At 42.3% G+C, this 25,418-nt stretch overlaps 1 protein-coding gene across 1 annotated transcript in view; it reads right to left on the reverse strand.

Annotated features, from left to right (window-relative positions):
• The window catches only part of LOC310797402 (uncharacterized protein), a gene marked incomplete at its 5' end in the record, with an annotated part of 67,461 nt that overhangs the window by 2,978 nt on the left and 39,065 nt on the right, over nt 1-25,418 (reverse strand). The window contains 4 exons of the mRNA XM_083659771.1: nt 3,964-4,010; nt 5,843-6,013; nt 12,530-12,703; nt 15,327-15,587. Coding sequence (XP_083515897.1) covers nt 3,964-4,010; nt 5,843-6,013; nt 12,530-12,703; nt 15,327-15,587 — 653 coding nt within the window. The remainder of the gene's footprint in view (nt 1-3,963; nt 4,011-5,842; nt 6,014-12,529; nt 12,704-15,326; nt 15,588-25,418) is intronic.

Here is a 25,418-nt window from a genome sequence, read left to right on the forward strand (position 1 = left end):
ATTACTCATTGACATTGAGAACATCATGAATTTATTGAACATTTACACTGGCTTTTCTTTTTAACATTGGATGTCTTCGGATTTTAGATATAATTGAAAATAAATAAATAAGTGAAAATAAATAATAAAAGTGCAAAGATTTAGAAATAAAATAAAAACAAATAAATATACAGTATATGTAGGCCTACTATGTTGCAGTGAACTGCCACAATCAACAGAGGTCGTGTTGCGGGGTGCTGCCACGACCGCGCATATCTTGACAGGTGGGTCAAAACTCGCATCGCAATTCCGTGCTGTATATTCGCATCGCTCTTGATGTGTGGACCTTTAAACTCGGCGAAACCATAGTGTTTCCACCCCACATACGTTGTTTCACCTCTCTTCTCGACCAGCGGCTGTCTTTCTGTGACTTCTGTCATCTTATTCTTGTGCTACCAAGGAAATAAGCGGGGAGGAGAAACGTGCCGTGGCTCTCTGTTCACATGACAGTCATTCACAACTCGAGCTGGTGTGCTTTGGGCTTTGGGGGAGGGGCCGAGCAAAGGAAGGGGTGCGCTTGATTTACAACACAAGACAGAACGAGAGAGACAAGACCCGCAAAATCGTTGTATGTTGATTATCTTGTTTTCATAATCGTGGACAGCCCAAATCGTAATCATGATTAAAATTTGATTAATCGCCCAGCCCTAGTGTGTGTGTGTGTGTGTGCCTGTCTGTCTGACTGCCTGTCTGTGTGCCTGTCTGTCTGCCTGTCTGTGTGTGTGTGTGTGTGTGTGTGATGTCTGTTATCTTATGAAACTAGAAGATCTAAGGCATCCATTGGTATCACGTCATCCTAACTTGTCCACAAGGGGGCTAAATAACTCTCTAAAGTTAGGGCCTGTGTCCACCTAGCGTCTTTTCCTCAGGTCCAGCGTCTTTTTTCAGTTGTTTCCAATGGGAGGGAGCGTATGCGAGCGCACACGGACGTCTAGAGAAAGTGCGCTGCACCCAGCGTCTATTTTCAGAGCGCTCCGGCGTTTTTGTGCGCCGGCTCCCAGCGCTCCCAGCTGAGAATAATTTAACTTTTCAGAAAGACGCTGGTGTCGCGTAGCCTACCTGTGTTGTTAGCTTGCTAGCTGTCAGCTATCAAGCTGAACTAACGTTACTTTCAGACTGCTTCCTTGTATATTGTGTGCTGGGATCAGTGCTCCCCAGCGCACTCCCAGCGTTTAACGTCGGAAAAAGACGCTAGGTGGACACAGGCCCTTAGGCTCCATTTTAGCAAAGAAAAAGTGGCATGGTCATTTTCAAAGGGGTCCCACTCCCTTGACCTCTCACCTCTGGAGATCTGAATGAGAATGTTCTGATGCCCACGACTCAAGTCTGCCTTTACAGATAAGACAGCATTTTTCAAAGGGTTGGCAGGTCTGCATTTACATTACAAAAGAAGACAAAAACTATTTTAAAGTCAAAGTCGGACAGACAAACCCGTCTTTATTATCACATGACAACCCAACACACACATGCTGCCAGCACACACACACACACACACACACACACACACACACACACACACACACACACACACACACACACACACACACACACACACACACACACACCTACACCTACACACACACACACACACACACACACACACACACACACACACACACACACACACACACACACACACACACACACACACACACACACACACACACACACACACATGCTGACGGTGGCCAGTGAAATATTGTCTCTGCTTTTAGTTTGAACCCATCCAGGCTTGTCCTTCTTCCGGGTCAGCCGAGTGCTGACTACACTCGGCTGCTCTCCCCTGTTTCCCAGGAGGCCAGAAGTCATCTCAAACGAGCGGACCTACTTGAGAGCTAACATTCATACTTATTAAAATGACTATGCAGTTTAGTTGTTGCTGAGGCTGAGGGTTAAATGTGTTCATAACGTGAGCAGCAGGTGCAAAACAATCATTACATCAACAAGCATGAGATGGCAGATGGCAGCATATAGAATCAAAAGGTTATGTGTGAGATCTTACTTTATTATATTGAACGTTACAATTGCAAACCGTATAACTGAGTTATTTAGGCCTACTTAGCCTATTGCACAAACGTATAAATGTATATTTCTTTCTTGTCATTCTAAATGTCATCACCTTGTTTCCTCTGATTAATATTTCAATTCAAATTCATGTCACTCTTGTGTTACAATGAGCTGAATTAAAGTTCACTGTAAATGCACATTTATCTTTTTTTTTAAAGATTTGTCAGGCTACATATGTACACTGCCAAGAGTAGCGGCAGCGTTATAAACCAGAGACCAGACTGTATTAAAAACATAAACACACAGTGGCGTCTTTCATGCAGGCTAGCAAGCAAAACTGCTGTCTGTCTGATCCACTGAGTCTGACCACAGACTGTAGAAAGAGATGCAGGATAGCCATGTGAATGTGATTGGATGAAAGTTTGACACTAGGCCAATCAGAGGCAGAGAGGGGCGGGTCATGGCTTCGCCTAGCCTTCGCCATCATGGGGAAAAAATATTGCCTCCAGGGGGCAGGCCAGGAGCAGTGGGCAGCTTTCTTGTGTACAGCCAAGGCTTTGAAAAATGCTACCTCATATGTAAAGAGGAGACTCAAAGGAAACCCATAAAACCCATTCTCATGTATGAGAGGTCAAGGGACCCCTTTGAAAATGGCCCTGCCTGTTTTTACCTTGTTAAAATTGAGCCTAACTTTACTTTGGAGCGTTATTTAGCTCCCTGGTTTGACAAGCTAGACCAGGGGTGGGCAACTATTTTTCATGGGGGGCCACATGAGAAACCCAGATTGTTGCCGGGGGCCGAACAAATATTGTCATGCCGTAACCCATGGATGGGCAACTTCGATGATAGAGAGGGCCACAAAAAAAAATCCTTGCTAGCAGATTTAGCTGAGGGCCGAACGGCGCCAACGCGAAAAATGTGGGGCATTTGAAGGCAGGTTTAGAGGAATAACTCATTTTAAATTAACAGTTGTGATGTCATTATTCAGTCTTAACCACCAATATTTGATCCTTTTCTCACTCACTCCTATGTCACCACCTGCTCTCCCTGCAGGGCTTGAAATTAACTTTTTTGACCACCTGCCATAATATGGCTGCTAGATTTTAAAGTTACCAGCCAATTAGAATTTCCACTAGCCGAAATGTTTTTCTTGAAATAAACCAGAATATGAGTGGGTAAGCATAAGTATCAGTAAGTGGCCCGGGATTGGATTCTCAAAGCCTGTGTTGAGGGTCACACGAACAAAAATGCACTCTTGAAGCTAAATAAATCCAAAACCAACAAGTTAATTATTTAAATTTCTACTTCAATGTAGAACAGTCATTTCTTACACATGAGATTACTTTTAGCCTTTTAGTCATGAAGAGTATTGAAAGATATGGAGTATTCCAGACTGAAATGCTATAACAGAAGTGGAGTATTGGCCAGAATGACATGAACATTTGAACACTTATTCAGCGGGTATCTTGCATGTTGTGTTCAGGTGCACTGTATTTTTTATTTTGTTTTGCAGTTCCATCGCAGGCCACACAGGGGCCGTATTTTGCCCATGTGTGAGCTAGACACACCCCATGTAATTAAGGTAGTTAGTAGTTGTTAGTTAAGTATTTTGTGTGACACAAATTAAAGTGAGGACTATCTATGCCTTACAAAGCATTTATAAATTAGATCAAATACAATTGTTGAATACATGATAGATTAGCTTATTAATCAGGAATAAAACATTTGACTGTAACTGTGTTTATGAATGACTTACTAATGCTTAGTAATGTTAATGTATGAACAATGCTTTATAAATGATTAATTAAGTATTTAATAATACTTAACTAATGCTTAATAGTGTGAAGTTATTATAGTGTTACAACATAGTTGATTGTGTTACTTTGTTTTCATGAATCAAACTAAATGCATACTTACATTTCCTCAGACCTGGTTTCAACCACTGCTCTGCATCATGGTCCACACTGGAGGAAGAAACAAAATCAGATCAGCAGATTCTCTTTGATGATGGAAACATTCAAGAGGAAATGAAACATTTGATCATGTGACTCTACTTCATTTGCATTTGACCTTAGACAAGACAGGACAATGCACTGCAGTGGGGGGGGGGGGGGGGGGGGGGGGGGGGGGGGGGGTTGCAAGATGGCGGAGTGAGGAGTACTACTTTTGCAGGTTCCGATTATTATTTTTTTATACGTCCTAGGTCTGTTACTCTTATTATTAATATTATTATCATCTACTGAATGCTCCTAGGATGCATGTAAGATGTAATGAATTCAAGAAGGTGGGCATGTTGCCTGTTGAGTTTAGGATTGAACAGTCAAAGCTAAACCATATGTATAACATCATTAATGATATCTGGGCTCATAGATAGTAATGGTCCATAAGGCAGGTCCGGGATAATCTTTGGAGCAAAGTGACCAGCTAGAGGACAGGTTTTACTGTCAGCAAAATAGTGTTTTTGATTCATGATAATTATATAATTGGTGTTTTTGTTTTTTATTTGTTTTTCTGAAATTGCTGCTGATTGGGATTAGAGGGAAGAAGTTAGGGCAGGAAGTTAATTTCATGTTTCTTGATGATTTTAGGTGTTTTAGAATTGGTATATTGATATGACTTTTTTCATGTTATGTTGTATGTTCTCACTTTTACATGTTATCCCTTGGATTTTGTAAATTGTCTTCTCTATATCCATAAATAAAAATCAATCATCAATCAATCTGGACCAAGAATCATACTGAAAGTGTGGTAAATCACACTGAACTACACCAAAGTTTGAGCTTTGTCGAGTTCCATCTTGAATTTGGTCTTCGCTCTCCCAAACATGACCGAGATGGCTGATGCTAAACAAGCTGCTTCTGCTGGGCTACAAGAACATGACTACAACCTGTCAGCACTCAGAGAGGTGTGTGAGGAAGAGAACATGACTACAACCTGTCAGCACTCAGAGAGGCGTGTGGAAGACCAAGTTGAAGAGATGGGAGGAAGAATTTGATAAATACAACATGAGCATACTCTGCAAAATCTGCAAAGTCGCAAAAAGTCTAAAAAGGACCAACGGAAGCAGTCACTGTCAGGTTATATTACTAATGGAGAAATATTCAATGCAATCCAAGCTCTGATTAAGAGATTCGACAAGCAAGATGACCACCTCAAAAGATTTTAAAGTTGGATGGAAGCCAATGCACAAACCGTGAAAACAAAATAAAGAGGAAATGAACAAAATGAAAGAGGAAGTTGCACGCCTGAAAAAATAAAATGAATCATTGAGACACTGAGTTGTGTTTGGAGCAAGCCAGGTACAAAAGGAGATGGAACCTCAGGACCAACGTCTCCCTGAAAAGTACAATGAAAATAGCAGAGAGGTGGTGGTTGAGATATTTAATCATGTGATCCTGCTGTCAGTGAATAAGCTACTTGAGACAGTGGATACAGTCCATCTCTTGAGCAAGAGGAACGTTGCTGCTATCAACAAAATGTCCAGGCTGATAATCATCCAGGACCCAAACATCCGCCTTCATCAAGCTGCACAAAACAGCATTTGCGACGGCCCCGCCCATCATCTGCTATTTTCCACCCCTCATCTGTCAATGTGGGGCTGTGCGTCCGTGCTGCCAGATATCCCCACATTTTTGCGCTGAAACGCCTGATTTGGCATGTGGCACGCCTATGTCCAGTACAATTATAAGAGACATGCACTTGTGCAAACCACCAATTTGCATTGCGCACGGCGTTAAAAGAGCGCAAACGCTAAATTACAGCTTTTGTAAAGATAGGGCCCGTTGCCTCTCCATACCTGAGAGAGTCCAGTCTCCAGTGTTGATCCTCCAGTCCAGCAGACAGGGTCACTCCTGAGGCTCCTGGATGATTGTAGCTCAGGTCCAGCTCTCTCAGATGGGAGGGGTTGGAGCTCAGAGCTGAGGCCAGAGAAGCACAGCCTTCCTCTGTGAGTAGACAACCTGAGAGCCTGCACACACACACACACACACACGCGCGCGCGCGCGCGCACACACACGCGCGCACACACACGCGCGCACACACACACACACACACACACACACACACACACACACACACACACACACACACACACACACACACACACACACACACACAGGTAATTACATATATAGGATATGATAATTGGATTACTTAAGCAGATTTTTCTTACATGAACCATATTGTGATATACATTGGTATCTCCCCTCCCCGTCTCTCCCTCTCTAATATAAGATTGTTCAATCCTGTTGATTGATAGTGCTTAGCTAGACTTTCAGTTAGACACATTCTCTGTAAAACCCTCTGAGACATGCTTGTTAATTAGGGCGAAATAAATAAAGTTGACTTGAGTTGACTTGACACACACTGACACACACACTGACACACACACACACACACACACACACACACACACACACACACACACACACAAACACAATTTGACGTTTTATTTTTACATTTTTAGCCATATTTAGAGGAATATCTGATTTTAAATTAACATTAGGATTATACAGTTGTGATGTAATTATTCAGTATTTTCTCCTTTTCTCACTCATTCAGAGCAAAGAGGGAGATATATAGCATGATGATAATGCTCTATTCTCCCTATTTGCTCTGATACACCAATTAACATGACACAGAGTTAACATGATAGAAATATTATCAGCAAACTTAATGACTAGACTAATTATTCTGATCTGAATGGCAATGATTATATCAAGAAACATTGGCTCCTCTCTTTGCTGTATAGTGGGAGGTGCATTTTTGAGTAGGCTATTAAAATAGCATGTCAAGTTCACATTTCTTTATTGCCAGATTAAACAATTCGTATTGGTTGTTGGTTGGTTCAACACAACATGTGCGCGCATGCGCGCTTCTTCTTCTTCTTCTCTAGCCTACAAGCATGTAACTTCCTTGATTGTTATTGTTGATAATTCTTTTTAAATAGGCTACATTTTCAGTATATCAATAATGCAATCATTTCCCGAAACATTCCCAAACAAGAAAGGAACATAGTGCACTGCAGAATATTTTTAATTACATTTGTAAAAAAAAAAAAAATCATCTCGCCACTAGGGGGTCCAGCACCCGTACTTCCCGCGGCCCTGACTATAGGGATAGTGGTATTGAATGTTAAAGGAAGGCTTTACCGGTTTTCAACCAGATTTGTATCCTTACAATGTCAGTAGTATGACTTCCCTCAGTCAAGCCTACAGGCAGATCTCCCTGTTCATTCCAAAGCAAAACACTCCGTTCTGACGCGTTTTACATCACGACCGCATCAGAACGGAGCGTTCTACATGTGGAAGGACTGTAGAATCAAACTATATGCCCGCCTCCACGGGCAGAGAGGGCAGCGCCACAGCTCTGAAATCAAAACACTCCATCCGCCATCTTTCCTGCATGCATCGACTGCTAGCTAGCTTACACTGCTAAAGCAAAGCTACTATGACTGAACCATGGCTGAAGGCAATATTCCTTTTGAATTATATAAACTCCTCAAAAAAAGTTCGGAAACGTTATTCGGTTGATTATTTCTCCCCTTTAATTATACCAATTGGTATTGCATTTTATATCGTTGGAAAGCCTGATTAGTCACCTTTACAACGAAGTACAACTTGTAAGGATCATGCATTCGTGGAATGAGCAACACAGCTAAACGTGTGGGTAGCGCCCCAACATTTTTTGCTAAAATTCCCTGCAATATTCTTCTGTTGGTATTCACTCTTGTTTTGAGCTTCAAGTGCTGGCAGGTGTGTGCCAGTCACAGGTGTGTGACTGGCACCTGATTGGCACCTAATTTGCGGTGCCAAGGTGCCAAGCTGTTGTGGCTGCGTATGGATCTTACACACACTACTGAGGTCCCTGACAGTGTCAAATGAATAAAGTGTAAAAATGGCCAATATGTGCTGTTTTTTCCTTATCACTGTGGGAGAATGCAATCATCCAATGAGTGAATACCAACAGAAGAATACTGCAGGGAATTTTGGCAAAAAAAAAAAGGGCCTGAAAGCGCGATGTCACTTTCGTGACACAAAACGTGACGCAAATCATGACTGACACCAGCCGCCCGTCGCCTGCCCACCCATCCACCTAGGCAATTTGATTATCTCTGCCAGGCGAATGCAGGAGGAGATCATGTTTTAGAATGGGTGTGTGTGTGTCTCTGTGTTCCTCCTGTACCTCAGAAACGGCCGGGCCAGACATCTTGTGTCTGCTGTGCGTCTGCGTGGCGTTACCTGTTGATTTTCATTTCGGCGCCCATGTTAACAGGTTACAGCAGCCACACCACCGCCATGAGACGCGCATCTCAGGCGCGTGTCTTGCGAGGCGTGAGACGCGCGTCATCTAGAGAATAGGAGCGACGCCTATTTTTTCTGCTTACCGCGCACGTGTCTCTACAAAAATAGACATTAAAATGATCTTTTGCTGTTCATAATCATATCATACAAGCACTATTAACTACATTTTCAAAGCAGACATAATAAGATATAAGACGTCCGTCTTTGTTTCTCTGGGCGAATTTGCGGCATATCTTTTTTCGACTCTGGTTCGATTTTTGCGAGTTTTCGCCTGCGACTTGAATTGATAACCACTGATTTCCATAGGCTATACTGTAGGCTATTTATTTATTTTACAGGGGCAGCCACAGCCAATCAAGGCTCGTTTTGATTTGAGACGGAGGATGAGCTCACAGCAGTTCTCCTGCCCTCTGAAAACCACATACAACATAGGCTACAACGTGGCTTCGTTCCTCCCCTCCTGACACACACACACACACACACGCACACACACAAATCAATACTGCCTCGATTATGAAGTGAGCCCAAGCGATCTTCAGTTAAAATCATCATTGTATTGTTTATAGCAAATTTAATAAAAGGTAAACTCTATAGGAAGAGAGTTGGCAGACAGACAGCAGCGCAGCAGCTGCAACGCAGCAGCAATGCTGCCTGTGTGGATGCCGCGCGCGTCCCAGCCGCAGCTCCCACGCGACGCACACACACGCACTAGGTAGACGCGAGATGTCTGGCTCGGGCGTAAGAGCTACAGCTACCAAACCGGTAGGTAGAGTAGGTTCAGAGTCCTACATTACTATGGAATACAAAATTACACCAACTTTTGAACCCTCGTGTCTACAATTAAATTAAATTTTCCCTGGATTCCTTGGGTCCTTACGGATCTACTGATATACAGTATAGGCCCTACCCATGTCTGTCTAATTAGATTTTGCACCAATTTTGTCCCAAACTACTTTTTCCGCTACTCTTACAAATAATGTCTGGACTGTTCTGCACTGAACCTCTGTCACACTGTTTTCATCTAATCGACTATGGTGGGTGGAGCCTATTTCACGAAACCATCAATCTGGGTTGTTTACCTTAGGTTCCGCCAGTTGGTTATTTTCCTTGTCAGGCGTAGTGGTGCCTGGCAGAGATCTGCACTACTGAGTGCACTTTTATAGTTATAGGGTTATAAAAATACTAGGGATCGAGCACGCGGCACTCAATTCCTAGGGTGGAGACTCGGATGATGTGCCATGACTGCAGTTATGGAAATCGCCCGGGCCGTGGGCTCCCAAAATCCTGACTGACAGACAGACACACACCGCCCATCCACCTAGGCGCCACTGTGCAACTGTGTGCCATCGGCTCATACTACATCACAGTTGCTCGAGTGACATCACTGATTGCTGAAGTGACGTCACTGACATCACAATTGCTCAAGTGACATCACTGATGACATCACAATTGCTCAAGTGACATCACTGATGACATCACAATCGTGACTGACACCACAGACAGTACCCACTTAGCCAATTTTAACTAAGATGATATGATCATGTTTACTTCTCTCTCTCTCTGCTTGTGTGTGTACTGTAAAACTGACTGTAAAAGTTTAAGTTTAGCAGAAAGTCAGTTATTTATTTGTAGGCTTCAAAACCCCTTATTTCACTCTATTGCCTTTGTGCCCTGGCATGTGGCCTTGTCCGGGAAACGATAATTTTTTAAGTCAATCCTTCACCAGAACTAATATGGCGGAACCAAAGTTACTTCCGTGTTTGCCTGAGGCGCTGTGGCTCCCTTGTCCTTGTATTCACTGTTGGTCTACTTCCTCTCTTAAAGTGTAGATATTGTTGCCGTCCTGTGTGCTAGCATACTATGCCAGCACACAGTTTAAATGTATACATATAGTATGTGTACTGTTCTGTCTGCTCTGTCTGTCTATTGTCTGTGATGGCCTGCTTCTGGTCTCTGTTGAATCTAATTGTTTCTTGTCCTATCTCTGTGTAACTTTTATGCTTTTATTTTCCCCCCAACCCCCTTCCCCTCAGGAGGTTTTTTTCCTCCCACCAGGCCGTTATTGAAAATAAGAATTTGTTCTTAATTAACTTGCCTGTTTAAATAAAGGTTGATGATGATGATGATGATGATGTGTGCAGTCATCAGACTTGCTGGTATGTATTTACTTCTAAAATGACAGTTTCCCATAAAGTTGGATTATTATTTCATCGTGTGTTGAGTACACGAGTCATAACATGTACATGTGAGTGTTTCTGCTGCTGTCTGAATGTGTATTTCTGGTGACTGAATGAGGGGTAGGCAGCTGTACCGTATACTACATTGTAGTGCTAAACTCACTAGCAGGAGGGTGAAACACTTTCTAATGCACACAGGGAAGAGAAAAGCATCTACATTCACTTTTACTATCGGGAATATGGCAAATAGGTGAATCTCTCAAAATGTTGGCATATCCCTTTAACAGCTGATACCAGCATCAGGTTTGTGTTTTCAGTTCAGTTCTGGACTCAGTTTGACAGAATCTGACAAGTCCTTCACCACTGTCCTTCGGATGAGATGTTAAACCGAGGTCCTGACTCTCTGTGGTCATTAAAGATCCCATCGGCACTCTTCACAAGAGTAGGGGGTGTAACCCCGGTGCCCTGAGGGGTGTAACCCCGGTGCCCTGAGGGGTGTAACCCCGGTGCCCTGAGGGGTGTAACCCCGGTGCCCTGGCTAAATTCCCACACAGGCCTTCCTTCAATCATGGCCACCTAATCATCCCTCATTACTTAATTGGCACATTCAGCCCTCAAATCTCCACCGTGATGCTGATGTGTGGTGAGCGTTCTGGCGCAAACTGGCTACCGTGCATCACCCACGTGGGTGCTACACATCGGTGGTGGATGAGTTAAGTTCCCTCCCCTCCCTCCCCTGATATGTGAAGCGCTTTGAGTATCTAGAAAGGCGCTATATAAATCCAATCAATTAATTATTAATTAATTAATTAAGTCCTTAACTCATTGAGTGCCATGGACGTCTTTCGACGTCCAATTAAATAGTGACGTAGAGTGCCAAGGACGTCTTTCGACGTCCAATGCGTTTTTTGACGGTGGGACGTCGATCAAAGCCTTCTGCGTCTCCTGTACAAATATTGTAGCTATTGGAGGTCTATAACCTATTTTACAAACCCATTAGGTGGCGACAGTGCTCTCCAGATTAGAGACAGGTCCTGAGAAACAGGAGGAAAAAGCCGTGATCAAAGAGAAACCGATGCATGCTGCAGCCAGAGCCATATAGATTGCTCTGTCTGGAGCTGACGTTGGCTGCGAACATGAGTCAATCCGCGCACACAACTGAGCTCCTCTGCCTCTGTCTGTCTGTCTGCATAGTTTCTCCACACGATTAGCCACCAGAAAAGCAGCACCCGACGCCAAACCATTCAGCAGTCCGGTTTGGCTCTTCTCTATCGCGCTGGGAGCCGCCCGGCACACACAAACGGAGCACTCCGAAAATAGAGTGGGTGCGTGAGGCTGTGTAGTGTGGGGAGGAGTTTGCAGCTGAGGAGGGGAGGGGGGGGAGAGGGGGTGGGGCACGCAGGGCATCACACCACGTCACTACATCAGAAAATATTATCTTCAGACTCAGTGAATGTGCTTGAAATGCTGCATTTCACAAAAGGCGGAATATCTCAGCTAATAATTTGAAAAGGCTGTATTTGCTCAAAACGACCTATCTTCTCCGGCTCATAACTAAAGAATGGAAAATGGTATCAATAAACTTTTTTTTGCTGATGATACAATAGAGCCAGTTCGTTCTTTGTGCGTGTTCGGTGTTTACATAGTAATATCACACAATATTCTGTGGGCCTCGAGAAATCACTGAAAACGCTCTGAAAACTCTGGCACTGGGAGCGTCCGTTCTCCAAAAGTGGCTGGCACTCAATGAGTTAATTAATTAATTAATTAATTGATTAATTAATTAATTAATTAAGTCCCTTACTTAAGGTTTCACCAACAGGCAGTGAGCATACAAATAAATAACTACCGGTATCTCAGAGGAGAGAAAGTGGAGCTGAATGTTGGTTTTTCAGCTGGTTTCAAAGACAGCAGGAACATGCGAGAACCGATATTTTCTCTGACATTAATGTGTATGCGAAACAGAATTTAGATGGTCTGTTGAACAGTAACAGTTATATTGACCTGAGAGTCTCCAGTCTACAGTGTGGACTCCGCAGTCCAGCTGAGAGCAGCTTCATGCCTGCATCTTTTAAGTCGTTGTTATTCAGGTCCAGTTCTGTCAGACTAGAGGACTGGGAGCTGAGAACTGAGGCCAGAGCTTCACAGCTTTTCTCTGACAGCTGGCAGACACTCAGCCTGAAGGACAAGAAAGCATGTGGAAATGTTATTCTGTTATATTTTATGTCAGCATTGTATAATTTCTACTGGCAGACTGTATTAATGAGGTTAACTGACCCTTATATTTAAAGCCCCCCTCCAGTCAGTTTTTCTTACCTGTATAACTGTTTGTGTTCTATGAAAATGCTGTATAAACACATGTCAGCATTTGTGCCAAAGAACTTACATTGATAAGAACCAAATGTTAATAGCTCACATGGAAAGAATCTATATGAACATATATGCAACTATATGCAACCTATATGCAACCTATATGCAGCATATATGAGCATATAGGCCATATATATGCCGCATATAGGTTGCATATAGGCCAGATTTAGGTGCATATATGCGCATATAGGCCACATTTATGCCGCATATAGGTTGCATATAGGCCAGATTCAGGTGCATATAAGTGCATATACCGGGCATATAGGTCTCCTATAGCTTCTTTATATCCACATATAGGTACTATATGTGCACATACAGGGCATATATGTCTCCTATATAGCTTCTTTATATACACATAAAGGCCCTATATGTTCATAATACAGGTCATATAGGTCTCACTTCTTTATATCCACATATAGGCCATATATGTACACAATACAAGGTATATGCCTCCTATATAGGTCATTTACAAATCTGTTTGTATACACTGTGTCATAATCCATATATACCCAGCGAGCACAAAACATTTTTTCAACGTTGATTTTTAGTTTAAATCTGGGTGATATTGGGTTTGAACGTCTAAGACCTAATTTCACCCTCTTTTCAACCGGCTAAAATGCGGTTACAACGTAAACGTGTAAAAAAACACAATTTGGTTCATCATATTGTTAAAACATTTGTTGTAGTTTGGAATAGAGACAATATTGATAGTGTGTGAATTGGCATTTTATTGTCTTTTATTGTGTAACTGAGAGTTGAAATCTGGTCTACACGAAAACTACATTTCAACGCATTTTATGTCACATGAAATATCATAAATATGGGACTATAGGCTATGTGGTGCCAGCAAAAAGCTTCCAGGACACAACTATGGTTAATAGTTTAGCGCAATACTATAAAATAATGAATTCAGTTCCTGCAGCAACGCGCATGCGCAAGTACTTACTAGCTGTGACTGACTAGACCAAAGCAAGTCTGCACCGGTCTGCACCAAGTGCGGAACGAGGTGCTCTGGGCACACTATGTTATTGTAACAGACTGTATACGAGGCTCTGTGTAGACCTACCTCCTGAGTCTCTGGTGTTAAATGAAGTTAACCTCTGAAGCCGTACAGCCTACAGACTATAGATGCACACACACACACAACATAATTTTAGTCTGTTACATAATATGACTCGTACGCATCACATAAAATAACTTGTCCTCCCGATCGCTGACAATTGTGTAGTCTACGTTGTGTGCGAGAGAGTATATAATGTGCCCGGCTCTCTGGTTAGTATAAGAAAATGTATAGCTCAGCACGTAGAGCGCAGTGGCTTGAACCTTGGAGAACAGGGTTCGAATCCTGTGTGCGCTGCTAAATTTTTAATTTAAGATCCTACATATATGTACATATAGGTTTCCCATATATGGTGCATACATAAAATTGGCCGATTTCCTATATTATATGTACATATAGGTACATATATGTACCTATACATACATATAGGTACATATATGTACATATAATATAGGAAATCGGCCAATTTTATGTATGCACCATATATGGGAAAACTATATGTGGCCCTATATTAAAACATATAGGATACATATAGATTCTTTCCATGTGTGCTACTGCAGCATAATGACTGCAGCGCTGTTCTGTCTTTGTCTGTTCTGTCTTTGCTCAACTCTTTGTCTGCGCCCAGAATGGAAATACCAGAAACGGTTATGCTGCCATGACAGTCTCTGAAAAACTTTAGTTTAGAGCCACAATATTGTTATAACATCAACGACTAGACAACAGATATCAAAGCTGGTGGGCTTTATGGAAAGAGAGTGACTCAAACTGGTTAACAAGTCATTCACTGGCATTTTATGCCCACATAACTAACATAGCTAACAGCTAGCTACCGCCAGAGGCTAATGCTAGCTATTTACTGTATACTGTACTGTATTATCTGTCTATCATGTGTCAGTCATCAGACCACTATAATGATAGAATGATATAATAACTGATGACATGATAAGATATATGATATGAAATGCTATAATAATCTCATCACCGGTTTTTACCAACAGCTTATTTTTTGGACTATGTGGGCAAAATAAATACATTGGCTAACAGTGTGGCTAATTAACAGACCAGGGGCCCTATCTTCCCAAAAGCGTTAATTTAGCGTTTGCGCTCGTTTAACGCCATGCGCAATGCAAATTGGGGGCGGGCACAAGCGCATGCCTGTTATAATTGTACTGGGCATAGGCGTGCCACATGCCAAAGCAGGCGTTTCAGCGCTAAAATGTGGGCATAGATGTCATTATCCTATCGTCAGTAGCAAATGTAAACCTGCAGAGCAACCTTTGCAGATTCAGGAATCCTGTTTTGAGAGAACAGACCATAATTTGGAGAAATGTGTCAAATCAGCTGAGAAAAACCGTAAACTGATTTTACCTGAGAATCTCCAGTCTGAAGTCTGGACTCTCTAGTCCAGCAGAGATCAGTTTCACTCCCGAATCTTGTAAGTTGTTGTTACTCAGGTCCAGCTCTCTCAGACGCGATGGGGTGCACTTCAAAGCTGAGACCAGGGCTTCACAGACAGACTCTGACAACCTGCATCCACTCAGGTCCAGCTCTTTCAGATGGGAGGGGTTGGACTTTAGAGCTGAGACCAGGACTTCAAAGTACACCTCTGACAAGTTGCACCCCCCCAATCTGAATAAAGAATAAAACAAATAGCTACAGGTATAAGATAAAATATCCCTGAAAGCTTTCAACAATCCAGTGTTTCATAATCCATTGGACTTCAACATGTTGTCAGTGTGGATCAGCAGCATGTCAGCCTTATAGAGTCTTTCCATCTGAAAGCAGACTGGCTGTCACAAGGTTCAGTTAAGTTTCAGAATCCAATGTTATATGGACAATATTTTCAGATGGCAGTTTCTCTGGAAATAATTGTGGTAAAAAGCAGAATTTGAGTTGGATGGAGAACTTGATCCTGACTTAACAATAACTTGATCCTAAATTAACCTCAACCTGTCCCTAAATTAACCCTTGCTAGGCTGGAGGTAGACATTTATTTAACAAGCTACACAAACTAACATTTTGGGTCTGACTAGCACCGTAACACTTAAAGCCCCCTCCAGTCAGTTTTTCATACCTGTACACCATTGATGTTCTATGAAAACATACAGTGCGTGCTGTGATAACACACATCATCATTTGAGCCAAAGATCATATATTGATAAGAACTGAAGGTTCTACCTTGTTCTACTGCAACATCATGGCTGTTGCGCCACTGGCGCCGGAACAAGGGGGACATGGGGACATTTTGTCCCCCTTAAAATTTGGTCCCCCCCCCCAAAAATTTTTTTTTCTTTTTTTTTTTTTAATCTGAGGGGGCAATTGCCCCTGACGCTTAGAGCCCACTTTACACTGTTTACACAGCCTGTGATGCTTGTTAAAGCCATGATCGTTGTGGGATTATTACACCTGAGACAGACAGACCCAGGGATCAAATTACAGAGAGCCCACTTTACACTGTTTACACAGCCTGTGACACTTGTTAAAGCCGTGATCATTGTGGGATTATTACACCTGAGAGACAGACAGACCTGGACTCTGTACTGCACTCACTGTCATTGGCTGCTGCTATAATCGTATACGGTTATTGTTATTTTATTTTTGTGTTGAGATGACAAGTTTTGCACTGTTTTTCGAAGTGATAATAATAATAATTATAAGTTCAGTGTTTCTGCCTGTGTTGCTGTCTGTTGTAGTGTAATTGTAAAATGACCTAAAGGGAGAGCAGGTCACCAAGTGAGTGAGAAAAGGAGAAAATACTGAATAATTACATCACTACAGTATAATCCTAATGTTAATTTAAAATTAGATATTCCTCTAAATATGGCTAAAAATCATCCAGACGTAAAAAAAAACGTCAATTTTTCTTAAAAAAAACATTGAAAAAAAAAAATGAAAAAAAAAAAAAAAAAAATGAAAAAAAAAAAATTTGACAAAAAAAAAAAAAATGTCCCCCTAATTGCAAACTCGTTCCGGCGCCACTGCTGTTGCGCTCTTGTCCATAAAGGTTAAGAGCATCGCTCGTGCCTTCAATATACGATCTTTGTCTCCCTTCCAGGCAGGAGACCGCAAACAGTATTGCTGCCTCTACCTCTGCAAAATGTCCGTCCAGAGGCCACAATATTGTTATAAATATCAACAACCAGCCAATATATATCAAAGCTGGTGGGCTTTATGGAAAGAGTGTGACTCAAACTGCTTGACAGTTATATCAAACTGGTCATTCAGTGGCATATTACTGTCATGTAACTAACATAACTCACAAGCTAACAGCTAGCTAATGTCAGAGGTTAACGCCAGCTATTCACTGTAACTCATACAGTAATTATTATTATCTGAATATCATATGTTAGTCGTCAGACAACCATAATGTCTGACGTCATCACCTGTTTTTACCAACAGCTTATTTTTAGGACTTTGAGCCCAGAATAAGGTTATATGTCAACAAAATAGACTTGCGAACACTGTGGCTCATTAAGAGAGCAGGGAAAACCACACATGAAATATCTTAAAGGAGAACTTACCTCCAAAACACTTTTTTTCAGCTTTTAACCAATATATATGACTTTGGGGGTGATGTGTGAAGAATTCTGGTCAGAATTTCCACATTTGACACCAAACTGTTGCCATTTTACCATTTGTATCATTTTTCAGCAGCATATCTGGCATAAGCGCCCTCTTAGGGTCAAAGACTGCTTTTTTTTTTTCTCAAATGAATGGGAGATTAGGGGCACACTGACGTCACAGTGCCCCCAAAGACTATGGGATTTCAAGATAATTACTCCCCTACCCCCCCTGTACCCTTTCGGCTCCTCAGAACTCCAAGCCTATTTCTATTGAAGTTTGCTCTTAAAATACTGAACCAAACGTCGTCAAAGTTGGCACATGTCTTAATTATAGTTAGTTTCCCGCTGAATGTGTCATTACTTTATTGATATCTTACCTGGATAAGCTCGAATGATGATGGTTATATTATCAGTCCGAGTTGCAAGCACTGTCTCCAGCCCAGGCAGGCGAGAGTCGTACTGTTACATGGACGAGCCCCAAGCTCCGCGGGCGCGCGCAGCAGGCCAGCAGCAGCTGGGCTCTCTGTGCTCTGAGAGCAGCAGAGAGAGCAGTCTGATATTTCCGCAAACAAATATGGTCGCAGTTTAGCGCACATGTAAAATATAACGCTATACTACGACGTGACAACGTGACAAAGCTTCTCTAAACACATCGGCTACTATCATTTCCCTGCATCCCTCCTACTGAGATTATATCGGTAATGATTTTGGACAGACTGAATGCGCGGAGGGGGAGGAGGAAAGATCTGCAGCTGTGCCCTGAGTAGAGACACTCGCCTCGCTCCGACTACTGTGCCTGTCTGTGAAAAGCGTCCTGTCCAGTCGCACCTTCGCAAACAGATGCGGGATTCCCTCAATCCTGTACCCAATCTCAGACTGTATTCTCTAAATCGCACACCAGCTATTTCTGTCTGTTTGTTTGTTGCTCCGTGAGGTTACAAGCGCCCCATGCATGCAGTTTCGCCAGCCGGGGTCTGGCAGGAGGGAGGAGGCGCAGGCAGCCTGCACTGCGCTGAGAGGAAACAACTTTTGCACAACTTTTAACAAGAATCACGAAAAGCCCCCAAACTAAAATGAAAAAGGGACTATATGGCAACTTGGACGAGGGAATGACGTAGAGAAATCTCGCATTGTGTTACCCCAGAACGGGGGGTTTGTCGTATTGTGCGGTGTGCTGCTGTAACGAGCCCATGCCACTTTGCTCTCGTAACGTAGTTTAACACACTGCCATAGAGTTACATGCAGAAAAATAATTAAATTTCTAGTTCGCCACTGAATTACCAAATTGATATAACTTTCAACCATTTTGAGCAAAGCTCTTTCCAAACAGGCCACCAGCGTTGGCTAGTTGTTGATAATTATACAGATATGGCCCCTCTCAAATAAATTATTTTTGAGGCAATAGGCAAACTGTAATGGCGTCGATTTCCGAAAAAAAATCTGGACTTCAACACAGCCAAAGAGTCCAGTATAGACAAGAGCATATGTCATTTCTTGGTTTTTTCCATAGGTATTTTCAAATCACTGTTCTAATACATATCTAGGGGGTAAGTCCTCCTTTAAAGATAACAAAATACACTGGAGGGGGGCTTTAAACTTAAAGATCATCACTGACCCATCTCACCTTGGCCATAATCTGTCTAAACTCCTTCCCTCTCGCAGCCGCTACAGAGCACTATACGCCAAAACTACCAGACACAAAAACAGCTTCTACTCACAGGCCATTACACTTAAAGTCGAACTGAACTCAAGAATGACTTTTATTTTATTTTAGTTCAAATACCTGGGTATGCAGTGCACCTATTTAATAATGTATGCAAAACAAATCACAACAATCTAATTTTTTTAGTTTTTCACACTTTTTCACATCAAAAGTTCATTTTTCAAGATTTCATTGATAACAGTAATTTACAGTTTGCTGACGTCACCTAGTACTATCAAATTTCTACCCCATTTCAACCAATCATTTCACGACATACAGCTGTCAATCAAATCTTCATTTCAGGATAATTTTCTCTTCCAAATGAAGGGGAAAATGGCACCTAATGCCTGTCATCTGGCAGAGTTTCTAGCCCATAAACTAACTACTAACTTGAGCAATTATGCAAACTAAATCAAATGGTAATGTCTAAGAATGCAAAGAAATGTAACTGGCTCGTTAAAACGCATTCCAGGAATATTATTTACATTTATAACGATAATGGCGCGTGCCTCCGAGCCTGACAGCCTCCCTGGCTGTCAGGGGACGTCTCTCGGAGATTCCAGGCGGGCGGGCAGCACCTATGGATCGGATTGTCCGCAGCTGGCTCCCTGGTACTCTGCAGATCCCACTCGCGTAGCATGACAACAGGCTGAATCCCACTCGATTTGGGGGTGGAACACGCCAGGATTGGCCAATGCCAAAGCCAGTCCTCAGAATTGTCAAATCAAATCATCAACACGTATATGGTCCGCCTCTCAATTCGTTTTCAGTGTCCGACGCTCGCGCTGGTGCATTCCGTTCCGGTTCACTTCGACTTTAACACTTAAATCAGCCACTTGAACACTTAGTTTACGCTTACTGTGAACTAACTTACTGTTACTGTCTTAAATTACTGTGCACACATTCATGATCTAAGCTCTTCTGTAGCTGTTCCCCCTTTGGCAGGCAAATGAAACGTATATAGAGATTGTTCATTATGGCAGATGTGACTTCACGCACACGGTAGCCCACAGTAGACAGTCCAACACCAAACACGCAGCTATACTATCTATACTATCTATAAGAATATATATAGAATATATATATATATAGAATATGCTCATTATGTTGCTCTCTCAACCCAATCTCAGTGACACAAGATACATGTCTTCCATCTGGAAACACTGGTACAATGCCTTACTGTAGAAATGTTAAGTGCTCTTATTGTGTTGTTACCTGTTTTATATCTATTGTGTTTTTTTTTTTAATGGACCTTGTGTCTGACAATAAAGTGATGATGATGATGATGATATACTCGCTCGGTGTGGCATACCACCAAAGCACAACGGCCAGTCTCAAACGTGCTTCTAGTGGTTTTCGCCATCGTGTAATGTTGCGTGTTAGTGCAGGTTCCACCAGACTCAGCACATACTCTAACGTAGACCAGGACATGGAAAATTGAAAATTGCACTTCCATTCCACCTCATCAAAGTTCTTAAGTGCATCTTCCCAGAATAATTGTCCGCCTGGTCTCCCTCGCTTCCACATTGCTCTCTCACGCTGGAGGGCAGGTAACACGAACACTGAAGCAACCTTTCTCTGGTGGGATCTTTGTGCATGACGTGTCGCTGCGTCGTATCTTCTTCTGCTTACACGTATATACCTTTCCAGTTTCTTCATAGTTTTTCCGCGTTGCCGAGTATGTGTGAGGAAATATTGCAGAAGCACAACAAACAACACAACCACGGACGTCGCCATCTTTGCTGAATCTTTCCACTTCATGGAAAGATTCCCCCCCCCGTCCTCTTTGCTCGGCCGTGCACCATCCTTCTGCCAAACTGCGCAATATCATTCAACTGCAGCGCCGGAGCTTCTCCCCATGTTTAGAAAGAGATTAACTACACAATGTTGCGGTGGGTGTTTTTTTGTTTTGTTGATATAGACGATCTTTGGCGCGGAGTGGCTGTATACGCCATCTAATGACTGGACCGCGGATGGAGATGCACACAGGGGTATTGACTGGAGGGGGCTCTTAACTACATTTCTGTGACTGAGTGATAGCCTACAAGGGGGTAAAAGATTAAGAATAATAATATTTGACAATAGTTTCAATACACTGAGTCATCACACTAATGGACAATGTGAGATAAAACACCAGTTACATAGCTACAGCTTGGTGCATTGTGTGTGTGTGTGTGTGTGTGTGTGTGTATGTGTGTATATATATTGTATGTATGTGTATATATATATATGTATATATGTATATATTTATATATAAATGACTTGGTACTTATTGAAAAAGGGGGAAAAAAAGTTAATTAACAACTGCAAAGTGGATGGTCTGTTGTGAAAATTGTAGTATGATGTTTTTCCCAGACTTAACACGGACACGCTGTTAAGAGACACTTGCCAGGGCATATTTGAGCTACTGTAGGCATGGACCAAACCGGAACAACAAAAATGAAACGGGTCATGAGGGGGGGTGGGGGGGATTATACGGGTTTTGTTCTTACCTCAGTTAGGTATGTTTTGTTTTGTGGGGGGGATTGTACGGGTTTTGTTCTTACCTCAGTCAGGTATGTTTTGTTTTGTTTTTTTGTATTTCCTGTGTTTGTTATGCTACCAGTCGCTTCGATTTACTGTATAAATCTGTGCTTATTTGTAGAAGTTTATTTTTTGTTTATGTATGCTCGGATTTCAGGATAGGACACAGCTGGGAGGCAGAGATATTAAAATGGTCTCGTGGAATGTGAAGGGGTTAGGTCATGTTGTAAAAAGGGAAAAAGTTTTTAGTCACCTAAGATCTTTATCAGCGGATATAATCTTTTTACAAGAAACTCATATTAAGGCGACTCAGCAGCGTAGTCTGCGGCGCGGTTGGGTCTCACAAGTCTATCAATCCCCATTCTCTTCCCACGCCCGGGGTGTAGCTATACTTTTTTGGAAAAATATTCCGTTTCAACTTGTTACAATGACAACAGACCCTCATGGTAGGTACATCTTAGTTTCTGGCACCATCGACTCATTTCCGATTACCCTACTCAATATTTATGGCCCAAACATAGACAACCCCAGTTTTTTTAAGAAAGTTTTCAATCTACTCCCCGACTCTAATAATTCAAATATAATAATTGGCGGTGACCTAAATTGTTACTTAGATCCATATTTAGATAGGCTGTCTTCACGACCACCCCCAACAATCTCATCAGTGACGGTATTGAACAATTTGATTAAATCTAGGAATGTGGTGGATATCTGGAGGGTTCAGCACCCCACAGATAAAGACTATTCATTCTATTCCCATGTCCACAAATCTTACAGTAGGATAGAATACTTTTTAATAGATTCTCAGCTAATTCCCCATGTCATCAACACCAAATACCACAACATATTGATCTCTGACCATGGCCCTCTGACTATGTCCCTGAATCTCTCTCTCCCTAAACAAACGTACTCTTGGCGTTTTAATCCAACCTTACTCGCCGAAGAGAGATTCATAGAGCACATTGAGACCAAATTAAAACAGTTTATGGAATTTAACGATAATGGTGAAGTTTCAGACTCCACGCTATGGGAAACTTTAAAGGCAGTTATTCGTGGGGACATAATCTCGTATGAATCTACTGCCAAAAAAGAAAGACGGAGGCGGCTATTGGAGATCGAAAATGCCCTTTCCGCCCTTGAGGTGGTATATCAGGCTTCAAAATGCTCTGACGATTATAATAAGATATTAAGATTAAAATATGAATATAACTGCATCTTAGGTGGCCAAATAAACACTCTTCTTTTAAAATTGAGGCAAAAACAATTTGAATTGGGAGATAAGCCTGAGGGGCTCCTGGCGCGACAGCTCAAGGGCGCTCAGGCTTCTAGATCAATCCTCTCCATTAAATCAAAAAGGGGCGCCCTGCTGACTAACCCTAAGGAGATAAATAACCGTTTTAGGGAGTTTTACAGTGAACTCTACTCATCTAAGTGTGATGCCGCCCAGTCGGATTTGAGTGACTTTTTCGACCCTCTAATGCCCAAACTTAGTGATGATGCCAGAAAGGACTTAGACTCTGATTTTACATTGGAGGAAATAACATCTGCTATTAAGTCATTCCCATCAGGCAAAGCAGCTGGCCCGGATGGATTTGGCGGTGAATTTTACAAGAAATTTTGCAACATTCTCGCTCCACTCCTCCTCAGAATGGCATCTAACTCGGTGAAGGACAAAATCTTGCCTAAAACATTGTATGAAGCTAACATCTCCCTCATCTTAAAAAAGGGGAAGGACGAAGCCGATCCGGCTAGCTACAGACCCATGGCGCTTCAAAATTTTGACAGAAAAGTAATCACTAAAATGCTGGCGACCCGGTTAAATAGACATTTGTCATCTATTATTCATCCTGACCAGACAGGGTTTATCCCGAGTAGGTTTTCTTTCTCCAATGTCAGACGTCTCCTTAACACCATATACGCGGATCACAGTAAGACCAGTGGTGCTGCGATTTTGTCACTTGATGCACAAAAGGCGTTTGATCAGGTTGAGTGGCCGTATATGTTTGAGTCACTGCACAGATTCGGGTTCGGTAATTCATTTATATCCTGGGTAAAGCTTATATATGCGAGTCCGGCATGCTCAGTTATAACAAATGGCGACAAGTCAACCAGGTTTCCATTATTTCGTTCGGTCCAGCAGGGTTGCCCTCTCTCGCCGGCCCTCTTCGCCGTCGCGCTTGAGCCCCTTGCCTTAAAAATACGTAGTCACGCAAGCCTTGCAGGCCTTGAGGTCGGAGGTGTCGAGACGCGTATCAGTTTGTATGCCGACGACGTAATAATATACCTGTATAATTCAGAAAAATCTATCCCCCCTCTCCTAGAACTAATCACTTCCTTCGGCAAGCTGTCTGGATACACAATTAATTGGACAAAAAGTGACTTTATGCCTCTCTCTGATCTCTTTACTCCTGGGTTCCTGGATAGTCTCCCATTCAAATTAGCAAAGGGCCACCTCACCTATCTTGGCTTGACCATACCCAGAGATCCTAAGCTAATATTTAAGTTGAATTTTAGGGATTTTGTTTCAAAACTTAAACAATGTATAGAAAGCTGGAAAATCCTCCCTTTATCCATGATTGGTCGTATAAACTCAATTAAGATGGTTTCACTTCCCAGGTTCCTTTATTTGTGTCAAAGCCTCCCCATTTTTCTTACATCGGCTTTCTTCAAAGAGCTGGACTCCATAATTTTGTCCTATATTTGGAATTATAAGAACCATAGAATTTCTAAAGTTCATCTGCAAAAACTTAAGTCTGCAGGGGGGCTGGCCTTACCAGTGTTTAAGCACTATTACTGGGCTGCCAATGTTAGGGCTCTGATGTTTTGGCGACAAGGAACTCCTGGCAATTTAACTCCCGGGGCCCCTCTGTGGCTAAAAATGGAGGCTGGCTCTATCGCCAGGTCCTCATTGCCAGCCATGTTGTTTTCTAAGCTAGAGGAGCCTGGGACTTTGAAAGGTTTGAGTTTTGTTGTGAAAAACTCTGTCAGAATTCTGAATCAGGTTAAGAAAGTTTTGAATGTACCAGATGTTTCTGTTCACACACCAATCTGTTTTAAGCATTCTTTTTTGCCCTCATGGTCAGATAGAATTTGCCATGCCTGGAGTGAAAAGGGGCTGGTCTCCATCAGTGACCTGTATATTGATGGCCAATTTGCATCCTTTGATCTTCTGAAGAGAGCATTTGAGTTGCCCCAAACACATCTTTATAGATATATACAAGCTAGACATTATGTCCGATCCAAGATTCGCAATTTTGAAGTTCTCCCACATGAACATGTTTTTTTTGAGGTTTTGTTAAGCCCTCCCAACTCCAGGCATCTTATTTCTAAGTTTGTGTGTTTGTTCGCCGATTGCATTAAGGCCCCCACTGAGAGGATCAAAGAGGCGTGGCAGGAGGAACTTGGTGTGGATCTGTCTGAAATCATATGGGACAGGAGTCTGTCTGTGGTCCAGCTCTGCTCAGTTAATAGTAGACATCAACTTATCCAATTTAAAGTTGCTCACCGTCTTCATTACTCCAAGCATAGGTTACACAAGATATATCCTTCGGTCTCACCACTATGTGATAGGTGTCGGGTGTCGGAGGTCGGGTGTCGGAGGGCACTGATAGAATTTCTCTCCTCAGATCCTTGGTTTTTTGATAAGTAACCAAACATTTCTTCATTAAGTCC

The sequence above is a fragment of the Poromitra crassiceps genome (genome assembly GCF_964638095.1).
Source record: "Poromitra crassiceps genome assembly, chromosome: 23".
Lineage (NCBI taxonomy): Eukaryota > Metazoa > Chordata > Actinopteri > Beryciformes > Melamphaidae > Poromitra > Poromitra crassiceps.